This window comes from Clinocottus analis, unplaced genomic scaffold (assembly GCF_023055335.1).
Source record: "Clinocottus analis isolate CAN_PGR_092001 unplaced genomic scaffold, fCliAna1.0.p SCAF_41, whole genome shotgun sequence".
Classification (NCBI taxonomy): domain Eukaryota; kingdom Metazoa; phylum Chordata; class Actinopteri; order Perciformes; family Cottidae; genus Clinocottus; species Clinocottus analis.
Window position 1 is genome coordinate 392,420 of NW_027176165.1, and position 15,648 is coordinate 408,067.

Genomic DNA, 15,648 nt, shown 5'->3' on the forward strand with positions numbered 1-15,648 from the left:
TCTGCCAGAAACATGATGAATCGCTGTCAAAGGTCTTTGTTTAAAGCAGCGATTCAACCCTCAACAACATTGTATTTCACAGTAAACAACCTTTTCTTCTTTTCTCCACCTAAATCCTGTTTCCTCTCGCTGGTATTATTGATGTTTATCCTCTTTTAAACCATTTATTTCCCCTTTCTTTCCTCGTACTATTGAAGGAAATGCAGATAAAGCTGTAAGCTCTTTCTTTTCTTTTGTTGGCCCAGAAACGTCTCTGTTCCTGCAGCTCCACTTCAGTCCCAACATATCGGACCTCTTTGTCTGATGGAGTGTGACAATCTTTCTCCAGTTTGTTGGTCCTCAGGGCTCTTTTTATGTTCAAAAGCATTAGCGATGTGTGTGTGGAAGGAGGGCCTGTCCTTGAAAATCTCTTGTCAAAAGCATCAGTTGTCCCGTGGAGGAATGCACCAACTGTGTTGCAAAAAGCAGGAGCGGCGTAATATTTTGACCTGTTGCTGATTGTTTCAGATTTTTCTTCAGCTCTGATTAGTTTTTCCTCGAATGCTGACTATTTGTGTGTGTGTGTGTGTGTGTGTGTGTGTGTGTGTGTGTGTGTGTGTGTGTGTATAGACACTGTAATCATTTGCAGGTCTGCACATGCTGAGTGAAGTAGAGAATAAAGCCAGAAACATGAAAGTCTGGCTGCTGCTCCTTCTGACTTCTTTCAACTCTGTTGGGTTTGTGAAGCGTTCTTGACACGAATCTGTGACCGAAGACATTTTAAATCTGTTTACGGATAGTCGTCATACTGACACTAGGATCTACATCCTGTCTTGTTGTTGTGAGTCACCTGTTGTCCTGACGGTGTAGTGGACACCAACACTGTTTTACGGCCATTGTAGAAAAGTGACTTCATTAATTACAGAGTCGGGGGAGAGGGGTAATATTCCCTGAAAGAAACTCGGATATTCTCTGAGAAAAACTCCCAAATTCACCATGAAGAAACTTTAGTGTAAAGTCATGAATGTATCAGGAAAAAACTCAGTGATTAAAGTCACAGTTGAAGTCATAATCCCTTTGTGTCATGAAGGATGTTGTCCTCATGGGTGATGCTCGGCGGGTTATCAGATGAATCCTGAAGGTGGCTGTTTGCAAAGTGAGCCCCAAAAAAACACACTACTTGGAGAACATTCAAGTTTCTCATTCGAGTGCTTCCACCTTGAGTGGCACCGCCGGTTCTCGTGTCACCGACGATGAAAAGAACCTCTCGGGACCAGAACCGCCCGTCCTGTCTTTGTCCGGCCGCAGGAAGCCTGTCCTGGCCGGGTGTCTGCAGACGAGGGAAGGGAGGAGGAGGAGGAGGAGGAGGAGGAGGAGGAGCAGTGGAGGGGTGAGAGTCGCTCTCATATGAAGAGACGGCATTGCCTCTCTGTTTCCATGACGACGCTCTCCTACAGTATTCAGCCGTGGGACGGCCTCTGCATGTGGAAGCAGTTCCCAGCGGTGTTTCAGGCCCTCAGCTGCACTCTCCTCCTCCTCTTCGTCTCCTTCGTCTTCTTCCTTCACTGCAACTGCACTTCATCTTCACTCGCCCCTGTGCACTTTTTTTTAAAATCACGACGTTGAGCTTCATTTGCATGTGAATGGGTGAGGAGGGGGGAGGGGGGGGTGAATTCTGCCTTTGTTGCCCCTGTTTGGATTCCCCGAGACTACACCAGCACGGACTGGGAGCCAGCAGCGCACTTAAAATAATGAGGCCGACTGTCCTGAGAAAATGCAAATATTAGCAGGCGAGTGCGAGAGAGGGAAGCTTTAGAAGGAGGCTCTGTTTGCTCTCTCTCACAGCATCGCTGTGCTCTGTATCTCACAGCGTTTTCTCCCCTAAGACACAGCAACGTGACTTCAAACCCTGGACGTCTGGTACATTTGCACGAGGGTGAAACATAAGCGGAGTCAGAGCGACGGGAGTTGTGCAATCGCTGAGATAAAGAAACCAAAAAACACATTTTCACAGCTCTGAACTCATTTTGTTTTTGCAGTTCAAAGCAAACTTACTTCCTTTCGATCAAGGTTTCATCCCTTTGCGGTAGAAGCCGTGTGACCTACATACCGACGAGACGGTCGACTAGAAATGTGCGTTGAGAGTTTGCAGGAGGCTGCCTGGGCTTTCAGTCGGAGGGAAGTGTGTTTGTGATGGACTGTGGATGAGGGAAGCCCTCAGCAGAGGAACAGCTCGTCACGACTCCTCTTTGGAGTGAAGGTCGCGTTACGAGCGGCTGCAGAGCAGGACGTATTGTTCACACGCTCCCAGGACAATTCATACCTTCTGGGTCCGCTTCGGCCGGCTTTGGGCCGCGTAACGTATGCAAAGCGTGCACGCTCCGGTTCAGCCGGTTGCCCTCCAGCTGGCGGGCCATGAAGATGATTACAAAGGGGTTTGTTTTGAGGGTTGTGTGAGGACGTTCACCCTCTGAAGGAACACCAAGTCCCAACTCCTGGCACACGCCGCTGTGCACCGCCACCGAGTACCGTGTAGCAACTAATCAAATGTATTATTAGCAACTAGGTGTCCACCAACAGGTGACAGTGCAACTTAGGTGATGAACATATTACACTGACTCGTGGAAAGAGAGCATCAGTAGAACGTTTCCTACTTGTTCTTATACAGTCTTCTTTCCTCATATCTGCACAAATCATCTTTTTTTGGTCTGTTTTGAGCTACAAAAATAACCGTAAACTTATAAACTCATCAAGCAGTTAATAAATGACGTCTCCTCAGCTCTCAGAAGTGAGACTTCTTCCCTTTTAAAGCAACGTTTTCACATCCACCATCAGTGACTCATCGTGACAGCTTTAACATTTACTGCTTCAGACACCCGGTCCTCACGGTGAGAACAATATATATATATATATATATATATATATATATATATATATATATATATATATATATATATATATATATATGTATGTATGTATATATATTGTTCCTCCATTTGAGAACCAGTGTCCTAAATACCTTAAGAGCCGTAACCCTAAAGCTCTTTGTCTTTTAGTAAAGTCATCTGTGGAAGATGTAGCTTGTGTACCTTAAAGGTAGCTCATATATTATTGTGGATAATATTATCACTTTGGTCCACGGACATTCAAGGTTTTGCTGTAATTTTGTGTTCAGCTGATTCATTTTTTCCTTGGTCATTAAATATTTTAAAACCCATTTTGAAAATATTTTAACACATTGTTTTTGCAGAGCCAGCACCTTCTTTGTTTTGTTTCCGTGTCTCACAAACGCATGCTCGTGCGCACCGTGCTCGTGCACACGTTGCTCGTGCACAAACGCATGCTCGTGCACACCGTGCTCGTGCACAAACGCATGCTCGTGCGCACCGTGCTCGTGCACACCGTGCTCGTGCGCAAACGCATGCTGGTCCTCATACGCAACAGAGAACTGTCTCCAATAAGAATGACACCAATGACATGTGACTTCACCTTTGACTTAACGGTACTTGATAACATCCCCAAAGCGCAAAAATGTGAAAGTATGTTATTTAAAAAGAGACATTTGATGAAGACCACAATGACTTTGTTTGTAAACAAGGAGGACGTATGTAAGTGTCTATCAAGCCGTAAGGACCTTAACCCCAGAGAACACAAGCTAAAAACACCTTGACTTTCCAGATATGAGGAGAACACTTTGTCTGGTGGAGCAGAATTCACTGTCCAAATATAGGAATATTATTTACATTTATTCATTTCAAATACAGTCCAGCAGTCAGCTTTGTAGCCATCGATGCAGTGTTTCAGCCTAACCGGTGACGTGTTAACTAGTGACGTGTTAACTAGTGACATGTTAACTAGTGACATGTTAACTCAGGACCTTGTGTTAACTATTGACGTGTTAACTCAGGACATGTATCCGGTGACCTGGTGCTAACTAGTGACGTGTTGCCCGGTGACCTGGTGCTAACTAGTGACCTGGTGTTAACTGGTGACCTGGTGCTAATTGGTGACCTGGTGTTAACTGGTGACCTGGTGTTAACCGGTGACCTGGTGCTAACCGGTGACCTGGTGTTAACTAGTGACCTGGTGTTAACTGGTGACCTGGTGCTAACTAGTGACCTGGTGTTAACTAGTGACCTGGTGTTAACTGGTGACCTGGTGCTAACTGGTGACCTGGTGCTAACTAGTGACCTGGTGCTAACTGGTGACCTGGTGTTAACTAGTGACCTGGTGCTAACTAGTGACCTGGTGTTAACTGGTGACCTGGTGTTACCTGGTGACCTGGTGTTAACTAGTGACCTGGTGTTAACTGGTGACCTGGTGTTAACTAGTGACCTGGTGTTAACTGGTGACCTGGTGTTAATAGTGACCTGGTGTTAACTGGTGACCTGGTGTTAACTAGTGACCTGGTGTTAACTGGTGACCTGGTGTTAATAGTGACCTGGTGTTAACTAGTGACCTGGTGTTAACTGGTGACCTGGTGCTAACTAGTGACCTGGTGTTAACTAGTGACCTGGTGTTAACTGGTGACCTGGTGCTAACTGGTGACCTGGTGCTAACTAGTGACCTGGTGCTAACTGGTGACCTGGTGTTAACTGGTGACCTGGTGTTAATAGTGACCTGGTGTTAACTGGTGACCTGGTGTTAATAGTGACCTGGTGTTAATAGTGACCTGGTGTTAACTGGTGACCTGGTGTTAACTAGTGACCTGGTGTTAACTGGTGACCTGGTGTTAATCGTGACCTGGTGTTAACTGGTGACCTGGTGTTAACTAGTGACCTGGTGTTAACTGGTGACCTGGTGTTAATAGTGACCTGGTGTTAACTGGTGACCTGGTGTTAACTAGTGACCTGGTGTTAACTGGTGACCTGGTGCTAACTAGTGACCTGGTGCTAACTGGTGACCTGGTGCTAACTAGTGACCTGGTGTTAACTGGTGACCTGGTGTTACCTGGTGACCTGGTATTAACTGGTGACCTGGTGTTAACTAGTGACCTGGTGTTAACTGGTGACCTGGTGCTAACTGGTGACCTGGTGCTAACTAGTGACCTGGTGCTAACTGGTGACCTGGTGTTAACTAGTGACCTGGTGCTAACTGGTGACCTGGTGTTATATAGTGACCTGGTGTTAACTAGTGACCTGGTGTTACCTGGTGACCTGGTGCTAACTGGTGACCTGGTGTTAACTGGTGACCTGGTGTTATATAGTGACCTGGTGTTAACTAGTGACCTGGTGCTAACTGGTGACCTGGTGTTAACTAGTGACCTGGTGTTACCTGGTGACCTGGTGCTAACTGGTGACCTGGTGTTATATAGTGACCTGGTGTTAACTAGTGACCTGGTGCTAACTGGTGACCTGGTGTTAACTAGTGACCTGGTGCTAACTAGTGACCTGGTGTTAACTAGTGACCTGGTGCTAACTGGTGACCTGGTGTTAACTAGTGACCTGGTGCTAACTGGTGACCTGGTGTTAACTAGTGACCTGGTGCTAACCGGTGACGTGGTGCTAACTGGTGACCTGGTGCTAACTGGTGACCTGGTGCTAACTGGTGGTTCTCTGCGCTGGCTGTTCTCTTGGTGAGCCTGTTGCCTGGCGGGTTCCTCTCCCTCTGAACCCAGGAGGTCACGAGTCTCCAGGTCGCCTGGTTTCATGTTCGGCGCTCGCTCGTCTGGACGTCTGCAGCTGAACTTCACTTCTGTGCCAGCTGCTGCACATTGCACCTCTCAACAGGTCGTTTCTCAGTAAATCAAAAGCAGCGTGACTGAACGTGAGTTAGCATTTGCCACCAAACAAAGTGCAGCATTTCATCATCAACCATCTATCTGAACATGATTGATGGGTGCAGAAACAACACAGCGTCGGCTTTCTAAACACCATCAAATGTTCAACAACAGAGAGGCCCTCAGTAGATGTTCGTCCAACAGATTATCCACAAAAGATTGTTTTTCCAGACGAGGGGCTGGTCGGCAGCCAGCGCGCCTGGTTCCACGTTCAGAGCCGTCAGTAATGAGAGCTGATTCATGCATCAGCCTCAGAAGCAGTCTCCCCCTTTTGCTTCATCTTTAATGGCTCACACAGACAGTCTGGCTCTCTTTGATTCATGCTGCAGCATAATAAAGCAGCAGAGCCGACACCTCTCTCCTTCTCTCTCTCTCTCTCTCTCTCTCTCTCTCTCTCTCTCTCTCTCTCTCTCTCTTTGTACCTGGCTGCTTTTCTGTATTTTCTTGTCCTGTAACGACAGACACACTGAGCTCGTTGGGCAATACCTTCCAGAAAGAGGACGGAGAGACGAGAGAGCAGCTGCTGACGGTTAAGACGCTTCCTTGTGAGGGGAGGAGGAGGAGGGGGAGGAGGGAAGAGGGGGAGGAGGAGGAAGAGGGAGGCAAAAGAGGGGAGTGCAGGGTTTGTTGGTGGCTGGGAAGAGGAGGAGGAAGGAGGTGGAGGGATTCCTCTGTTGTTTTTCCCACCTCTCAGACGGATTCCTCTCAGTCGTCGAGCACCGAGCAGACGGCTCGAGGACTTCTGTTTTTCTTTTTTTCATTTATATTTCTGCATGTTGGTTTGCGAGCGGCCGCCGCGCGGTGCGTTCAGGGTCCAGCATGGAAGCCAAGTCCCTGTTCAGCCTGCACAGAGCGCTCGCTCAGCCCGTCAAGATGTGCATGTTCGATTTCCCCGTCACCATCCTGGACGACCTGGTGAGCGCCACCGACCACACCGCAGAGCTGTGTGTGTGTGTGTCTGTGTGTGTGTGTGTGTGTGTGTGTGTGTGTGTGTGTGTGTGTGTGTGTGTGGGGAGGGTAGGAAAGAGAGCATTAACTTGGGATTGCATGTGTGTTCCCATTTCTGTCTGTGAGTCTGCTTCATTGCACTCATACTGCAGAGTACATTTAAGTATTCGTGTGTGTGTGTGCGTGTACATGTGTGTGTGCGTCGGTCCGTGAGTGTGTAGCTGGATCAGTGCATCATTCCATCACAAAAAAAGATAGTAAGTTTTAACAGACGAAACCATACTTTATAATTAGAATACAAATCACCTTAATATCCAGATGCTTGTAGGAAGACTCCTTCACAAGTGTGTGTGTGTGTGTGTGTGTGTGTGTGGGGGGGGTGTTTGTGTGTGTGTGTATGTATGTGTGTGTGTGTGTGTGTGTGTGTATGTATGTGTGTGGGTCTGTGTGTGTGTGTGTGTGTGTGTGTGTGTGTGTGGGTATGTATGTGTGTGGGTCTGTGTGTGTGTGTGTGTGTGTGTGTGTGTGTGTGTGTGTGTGTGTGTGTGTGTGTATGTATGTGTGTGGGTCTGTCTGTCTGTGTGTGTGTGTGTGTGTGTGTGTATGTATGTGTGTGGGTCTGTGTGTGTGTGTGTGTGTGTATGTATATATATATATGTGTATATATATATATATATATATATATATATATATATATATATATATATATATATATATATATATATATAAGGGCTGGGCAAAATTACAAAAAATTAACTGATTTTTCTGTGATTAATCTCATTATGCGTCAAATTCAATAATGAAGTAAAAACTAGTGTATTGCAGCTTTTATTTTAAAGTAATGTTATCAGAACAATATAACAGCACTCTGGAGCAACAACAAGTTAACATCCATACATTTATAGTTTATACATCTGTTTTATGAACAGGTACTGTTCAGTAGTAAGGGTCCCTGTGAGGGACAAACCACTCCTTCTTTGGTCCATGTTCAGTAGTAAGGGTCCCTATGAGGGACAAACCACTCCTTCTTTGGTCCATGTTCAGTAGTAAGGGTCCCTGTGAGGGACAAACCACTCCTTCTTTGGTCCATGTTCAGTAGTAAGGGTCCCTGTGAGGGACAAACCACTCCTTCTTTGGTCCATGTTCAGTAGTAAGGGTCCCTGTGAGGGACAAACCACTCCTTCTTTGGTCCATGTTCAGTAGTAAGGGTCCCTGTGAGGGACAAACCACTCCTTCTTTGGTCCATGTTCAGTAGTAAGGGTCCCTGTGAGGGACAAACCACTCCTTCTTTGGTCCATGTTCAGTAGTAAGGGTCCCTGTGAGGGACAAACCACTCCTTCTTTGGTCCATGTTCAGTCTGTTTCTTACCTTAAAGATGTTAAAGACCAGCAGTTGATTCACTTTCTACAAAAGCAATAAGTGCTTTTCATGTCTTCAGGTCAGTTTTTCTTCCTCGTTGGTAAAAGTCCAGTCTGTGTTGAACAGGAGCTCTGAGGTCTGTTAACGGAGGTGGAGGTGTGGAGGACAGCTGACAGCGTGAGCTGCTGGTAGACTGAGCCCTGAGAAGCTTTGAGAGGCGACTCAGCGACTCGCAGCAGCTGAGAACAGAAACTACAGAACAATATGAGCTTTCACGTCAGGCTCAAGTCCGCCAATCGTCCGGTGAGGCTACGGAAGCAGCGAGTGCACCAAGATTAATCGCCTTCAAAGTAAAAGCCCCCCAAAAAAGAAACCGCTGTTAACGCATGATCAAACAAGTAAAGCTGTTAATCGATTGAAAAGTTAACGCGTTAATATCACGTTAACTTGGCCAGCCCTAATATATGTGTGTGTGTGTGTGTGTGTGTGTGTGTGTGTGTGTGTGTGTGTGTGTGTGTGTGATTTGTTGTTTGCGTGGTTCACTGGATTATTTTCTGGTCCGATCCAGAAGCTGGTTCCTCTGTATAATTGGGTTTTTCTCAGACCAATTAACAGCCAATCAGAGCAGACGTCACATGACTCACTTGAAGTGACTCACTCAGAAACTTCTCAGTTTTCTGTCAGATGATGATGACGATGATGATGACGATGATGATGACGGTGATGTTTTACCTGGGTTTGTTTCTGGCTGTCAGTTTGTTAATCTATCACCTGAGGTTGTTTGCTCCACATGGGACGATATGTTCTATTTCACTTATTTGTTGTTCACAACGAAAGAGAAAAACAAATTGCGCTTTGTGTGTGTGTGTGTGTGTGTGTGTGTGTGTGTGTGTGTGTGTGTTTGTGTGTGTGTGTGTGTGTGTGTGTGTGTGTGAGTGTTTGTGTGTGTGTGCCCTCTGATATTCTGACTTGTTTGGGCGTGTCTGTAATAATCCCACATGGCCTCATGAATGTGTTTCAGCTCGTTAACGAATGCTGAGTCTGTAAACAACAACAACAGATGTGATGTTGTTGATGGTGATTGATTTGATCAGCAATTGATTATTGCTGGCATTAAACCTGGAGCGCCGTAGTCTCTTTTATGAGGCCGATGTGGTTTTTATTTACTTCTATCTGTTCATATTGTTTTTAGTGCTGAACAATTTTGACTGATGTTTTTACATCGTTGTTCTCGTTTTTATTGAAAAACATCTGTCGAGTCCGATGTTGAGGCTGGGACATCTCTGCTGCAGCTCAAGGTTTTGGCACAAATTTAACAAATATTGCAGAAGGCCATATTGAGAGTTAGACGGCCTTTAGATTAATTGTACAGCCGTTTGAATCTTTTTGCAGTTTTATATAATTAATGATTCTGTTCTTGAGTTCTCGCTGAGCAATTTTACGTACACATGCCATTAAAAATTATATTTAGTTTCCAGATTTTAACAATGAGCAAAAACATTTTCTCTTTGGTTTGGAGGACCAAAACGTTTTTTATAGCTCTGTGTTCAGCAATTGAATACAAAAAATGTCGTTGTTTTCACCCCAAAATATCTTTTTAGCTAATCTTCTAATCTTCCACGACATGGCCGTCAGGACTCGGGCTGTCTTTTCTTTTTTGGAGGTTCCCTCGTTCACGTTAAGCAGGTTGTTCATGCTGCAGTGTATACCGATGCTGTTAAAACATCCTGTTTTATTCCATCTGTGTGATTAGCGAGTTTTCTTTTTCTTTAGGAGAGCACCAGGTGTCATGTTGTCGTATGAAATGTGCTCAAGCAATAATATTTAATTAGATTTGTAGGTCTGCTGTGGCGTCGATGTGAGCCGGTGTCTTTCGGTTGCACCACCTGATTGTGATTCATGTGGCCTGGATTCTTCCTCCGGGGTCAGGAAGTCTCTCGCTCTCTCTCTCTCTCTCTCTCTCTCTCTCTCTCTCTCTGGTCCTGTTGTTAGACATAAACTCCAGGCATTGAAGTATTGGTTTGTTCATTATTAAAGTGAAACAGGCTGTAAACACACTTGTTTGAAGTCTCAACTTTGCCGTCGCCATCTTGGATTACAGATTTCGCCATTTTGTCTATTTTGCAACCAGTGAACAGGAAGTGACCATATTTGGACCGAGGAGTGACGTAGCCCCGCCCTAAAGCGTCCCCTGCTTTATGGTCTGTTTGACTCTAACAGACCGTAATGTGCTAAATGAGATTGAGACATAAACTCATGTTTACAACAAGAGCACACCGGTATTTCCTTATCGGGAAGGAAGGAATGGCACGAGAACAACTCTGGAGAAGCAATGCAGCAGAGGTCTGAGCGCTTGTTGTGTGTGGTCGAGCTGTCAAACCTCTCAAGGAAATGAAAGCGTGTCTGCAGACCAGTTGATAGCGCGTTGATTCTCAGAGGAAGTATTTCTAACAAAGCATGCACATCAAGACAGTTTTCCACAAACAAGTGTAAACAAGTGGGTTTTATTGTAGAAACTAATTCTCAACAGTTGAATGTTCAGGTTTGTTTCTGTATTTCACTGCAACAAGTGTGCAGATGTTCCTTGAAGCGGTCGCACCGCTCTTCGCTCCCACTCGGTCCCTGAAGCCGACGCAGAAGATCACGATGCCGATCTCAGTCGCTGGTTCAGCTGCAGGCACCCGAGTCCACAGGGAAGCAAGCTGTTGGTCTGGAGTCTAGAAAGGGTCAGAGGAGCAGGAGACACGAGGCGGCAGAGACTCCCCCACCAGACAATAGACTGTCTGGAGGGGAACAATGGCTGAAGGGTGGAGGTGTGTTTACAGCAGGAACAGCTCGCTGAATTTCACCTCCAGGAACTGCGCCTGGTTTACCGTTACGTTACCCTCGCCATGTTGAGAGCCAGTGAGAGTCAATCAGAATTAATCCAAAAATCTCAGATCTTGCACCTTTAATAATGTAGATTTAGTTTTTTACCTGGCCATGCCAATAAGTATTTTTATATAACTGATGTTATTACCAGATCATCATTATCGGTGTGTTATACTTTGTTGTTCATTTATTTATTTTTCTCGACAGATAATAGAAGCAGCAGTGGAAGTAGCTAAAAAAAGCTAAAAAGTACCTGAGAGGCAGGGGATGAACCCAGGGCCCCTTAGAGGCAGGGGATGAACCCAGGGCCCCTTAGAGGCAGGGGATGAACCCAGGGCCCCTTAGAGGCAGGGGATGAACCCAGGGCCCCTTAGAGGCAGGGGATGAACCCAGGGCCCCTTACAGGCAGGGGATGAACCCAGGGCCCCTTAGAGGCAGGGGATGAACCCAGGGCCCCTTAGAGGCAGGGGATGAACCCGGGGCCCTTTAGAGGCAGGGGATGAACCCGGGGCCCCTTAGAGGCAGGGGATGAACCCAGGGCCCCTTAGAGGCAGGGGATGAACCCAGGGCCCCTTAGAGGCAGGGGATGAACCCAGGGCCCCTTAGAGGCAGGGGATGAACCCAGGGCCCCTTAGAGGCAGGGGATGAACCCATGGCCCCTTAGAGGCAGGGGATGAACCCGGGGCCCCTTAGAGGCAGGGGATGAACCCAGGGCCCCTTAGAGGCAGGGGATGAACCCGGGGCCCTTTAGAGGCAGGGGATGAACCCAGGGCCCCTTGGAGGCAGCGGATGAACCCAGGGCCCCTTAGAGGCAGGGGATGAACCCGGGGCCCCTTAGAGGCAGGGGATGAACCCGGGGCCCCTTAGAGGCAGGGGATGAACCCAGGGCCCCTTAGAGGCAGGGGATGAACCCAGGGCCCCTTAGAGGCAGGGGATGAACCCAGGGCCCCTTAGAGGCAGGGGATGAACCCAGGGCCCCTTAGAGGCAGGGGATGAACCCAGGGCCCCTTAGAGGCAGGGGATGAACCCAGGGCCCCTTAGAGGCAGGGGATGAACCCGGGGCCCCTTGGAGGCAGGGGATGAACCCAGGGCCCGTTGGAGGCAGGGGATGAACCCAGGGCCCCTTAGAGGCAGGGGATGAACCCGGGGCCCCTTGGAGGCAGGCAGACCGGCTCCACAGCTGTGAACTGGAAGCTTCCTCTGTCTTGCCCGTTGCTGGGACTCTCTCTCTCGTGGGGTTAATTTCCCAGTGCAGCAGTAACCAGGGCGACTATTTGTCTGCGGAGGGGGAAACATAAAAGTCAGGTGGTTTGTTGTTATAAGTTGCTCTTCAGGATTTATTCTCTCTGTTAAAGGACTTGCTGACCACTGGACTGTGTTTTAGGGACTAAAGTGAAACCTCGTCGTCTCTGTCCTGGTGTCTGACGCCGTGTTCATGAACCAGGAGAACAGCGCTGATCATCTGGAGACTTGCAGCTGTTTACCGTCTCTCTGGTTTCACGTTGGTGTTTCCATCTGGACACTGAACACTGGCTGCAGGTTTCTACTGACACACATGACACACATCTGGAGATCAATGTGTTTAGGTTGGATTCACCATCGTTGGTCTTTAGCAGCATTGTTGCCAAACTGCCTGCAAACACTTAACGTGCGTCATCCTGGTTGGCACACTGTCAAAAGCTCTCCGCCCACAGGTGAGGTCAGGTCACCTGGCAAAGGTCACCACTGATTATGTCTCTGTGCATGCAAACAACCAGTGAAGTCCCTTTGAAGCCATGGCCTCATCTCATCTTTATTTCTGTTTGACGGTGCTGAAGCGTCTGAACACCACAGAGTTGCAGTGTTGTTGTTGTTGTTGTTGTTGTTGTTGTGGTGGTGCTTGGGCATTATTACTCTGAGGTTTCACTTCACCTTTGACAGACCTGGACTGACTGCTGGAGTTTCTGGAAACCCCTTTTTTTTACCCCCAGCACAAGTTAATTTGTTCTAGTGTTGCTCCTTGCGTTGTTGACACAGCTGGTAGAGCAAATATGCAGAGCAGAGCGGCGGCAGGGGGGCGTCCAATCTGTGGGAGGGGAGTGGGAGCTCCAGAGGCCCGCGAGGGACGACCTGGATCCTGAGACCTCTATTGTGGTTCTGAGGGAAGTCGTGATGTTGTGCTGGAGCCGCTGGACCTGTGGGCTGCTGGTCAGGACAGGTGCATGCTGGGATGGCCAGGACTTTCACGGAACAGGAAGGAGAGCAGGCCGGCAGGTTGGATTCATGTTCTCTGTTGTTTTCAGACATTTATCTCTCACCTAATGAAAGTGGAAACTGCCTCGTGTCTCTGAGGATGCAACTCTTGATGGGGTGCAGTCTTCAGTTGGACGTATTGATTTGTAAACCAACGTGCTGAATACAGGCAGAAATAATGACAGAATTGATCTGCTAATTCATTCTAAATTCCCCTTTCAATTCATCTGGTTGACGAGATGAGCAGACAGATTGTTTTCAAGCACAAGAATGCAGTGATTTAGACCTGAAACAGAGAGGCTCTCTTTAAATGAAGTCTCCCTCACTGCGTGCTCAGTCAGTACCGTGTCATGAGCCCAGCGGACGAGCGGTGAAGATGCACGTCACTGCAGTTGGTTTAGTTGAATGTCAAACACTTTCCTCTCTTCAGCAATACATGTACAAAATGCAACCAAAACACACTTTTAGATAGAAAAGGCATGCTGCTGTGTCGGATTTTCTTCTGCACAGGTTTTCATGTCAAACCGTGTCGGGCAGATTCAACACTTGGACTCGGGTTGGACTTTAGACTTATTTTCTTTGCCGGCTCGGAGCTCGTCTGACTTGATGTGGTGACGCTCGTAGCGGGTTGGTGTGCCTTCAGCACGGCAGCGAAATATACAAACAGATGCATGGTGATCCTCCAGCAGCGTTGGTGTAAAAGACTAAACCTGCTGGGTCTGGAGTCCATATTGTCCCCAACGACAACTTTAGTGCTGTTAGTGAAAACTCTTGAAAATATCACTTTGAGAACGTTGCACAAACTCTTTCCCAAAAGACAACAGGCTTTAAAACTGAGAAGCATTTTCTTGAAATTGAAAATACAAACTATGGTTTGTCTTTTTCCAAAAGTGGAGCAACTGCTCCTCCTAATAATAACAATAATAACAGTATTAATAAGCACCTCCTTCCACAAGCTCACATCAAAAAGGCAGGAAATAACCACATAAATAAACAATTAGGATACAAATATCTAAATAACAGACCGTGTGGATGCTGGTTAGCAGAGACAGCTCATGGAGATGATTGACAGGTGACCCACGGAGAGGGAGGGACAAACAAGACTTCTTTTTTTAAGCACACGCTCGTTTTCTGAACCCAAATGATCAAAATGTGTCTGAGAAGCTTTAAAATCCCCCTTTTTAAACCCAATTATTCATTATATGTATATATATATATATATATATATATATATATATATATATATATATATATATATGTATATGTATATATATATATATATATATATATATATATGTATATATATGTATATATGTATATGTATGTATATATATATATATATATATATATATATATATATATATATATATATATATATATATATATTATGTATTACGGTCAGCATTATTAGACCTCAGAAAACCTTCATATAACGTGCTGTTTGTCCCTCCCTCTCCGCGGCTCACCTGTCAATCATCTCCATAAGCTGTCTCCTGCTAACCAGCCTCCAGTTTTTTAATCTTATTTGTTTATTTATGTAGTTATTTCCTGCCTGTTTGTTGTGCGCTTGTGGAGGGGGTTATTATAAATACTGTGATTAGAAGGAGCAGACAGAAAGCGTCTAAATGTTAGACATTAATTGTTTTCCTCTCTTCTTTTCCATGTTGCATGTTACGATGACATAACTACATTACTAACTCTTCTCACTCATAATCACAGAGATCAAGAGGTGTTTACTCTGTTTTAAACCAGTATAACTTCTCCTATGAAGACATATTTGATATTATTACAACTGCAAACACTTACACATTAACACATGTTATTTATTTGTTTTATTTATTTATCTGTTTACATATAACAATCCAGTGGTGGACGCTTCACAGGAGGATTTAAAAACACATTAAAGTGAGTTATGAACCTGTTCAATGTTTTACATCCTGCTTTTTAGGAGGTTCCTAAGATAACTTTAGTTTTTTTCATTATTCAATATATTCACAGAACTATAAGTGATGTTTTCAAAAGCATGTTTTAGTTCTCTGTCACGACGAGCGTTCCCTTTCACATGATCATCTATTATTCATGTGCTGTATTGATTAGTGCAGCTTTAAAACATGACACCTTCACGCTGTCCAATAACTCATTTCACCTCAACACAAGAAGTCTCCTGCATTCGCGTGCGTCTTTTCTAACATTACGTCAATGTTTTATAATCCATTTATTTAATTTATTAGCCTGTTGTGCAACTCTGTAGTCGGCCCAAGCTTCTATCTGCTGGGAACATTGTGCGCCTGGCAGCAACCCAGTGCAACCACAGGCCTGCACTGCTGCCCAGTGAGCCTCCACAAGAGGGGGGGGGGGGGTGCCTTGCCCAATGGCACCATGACATGACCTCGCCACGACGCAAACCTTCGGGTGTGGTCGACCTCTTTAAATACGGCGCTTCACATATGTTTGTGTTCCAAGGGAGGGGGTGTGTGGTT

At 46.1% G+C, this 15,648-nt stretch overlaps 1 protein-coding gene across 2 annotated transcripts in view; it reads left to right on the forward strand.

Moving 5' to 3' along the window:
• The window catches only part of LOC137801448 (ral guanine nucleotide dissociation stimulator-like), a 46,551-nt gene that overhangs the window by 3,156 nt on the left and 27,747 nt on the right, over positions 1-15,648 (forward strand). The window contains exon 1 of one of the 2 annotated variants that reach the window (XM_068598883.1): positions 6,434-6,673. The exons of the other annotated variant lie outside the window; for it this stretch is intronic. Coding sequence (XP_068454984.1) covers positions 6,578-6,673 — 96 coding nt within the window. The 5' untranslated portion in view covers positions 6,434-6,577. Of the gene's footprint in view, positions 1-6,433; positions 6,674-15,648 lie in introns of those variants that run through there. 2 annotated transcript variants of the gene reach the window in all.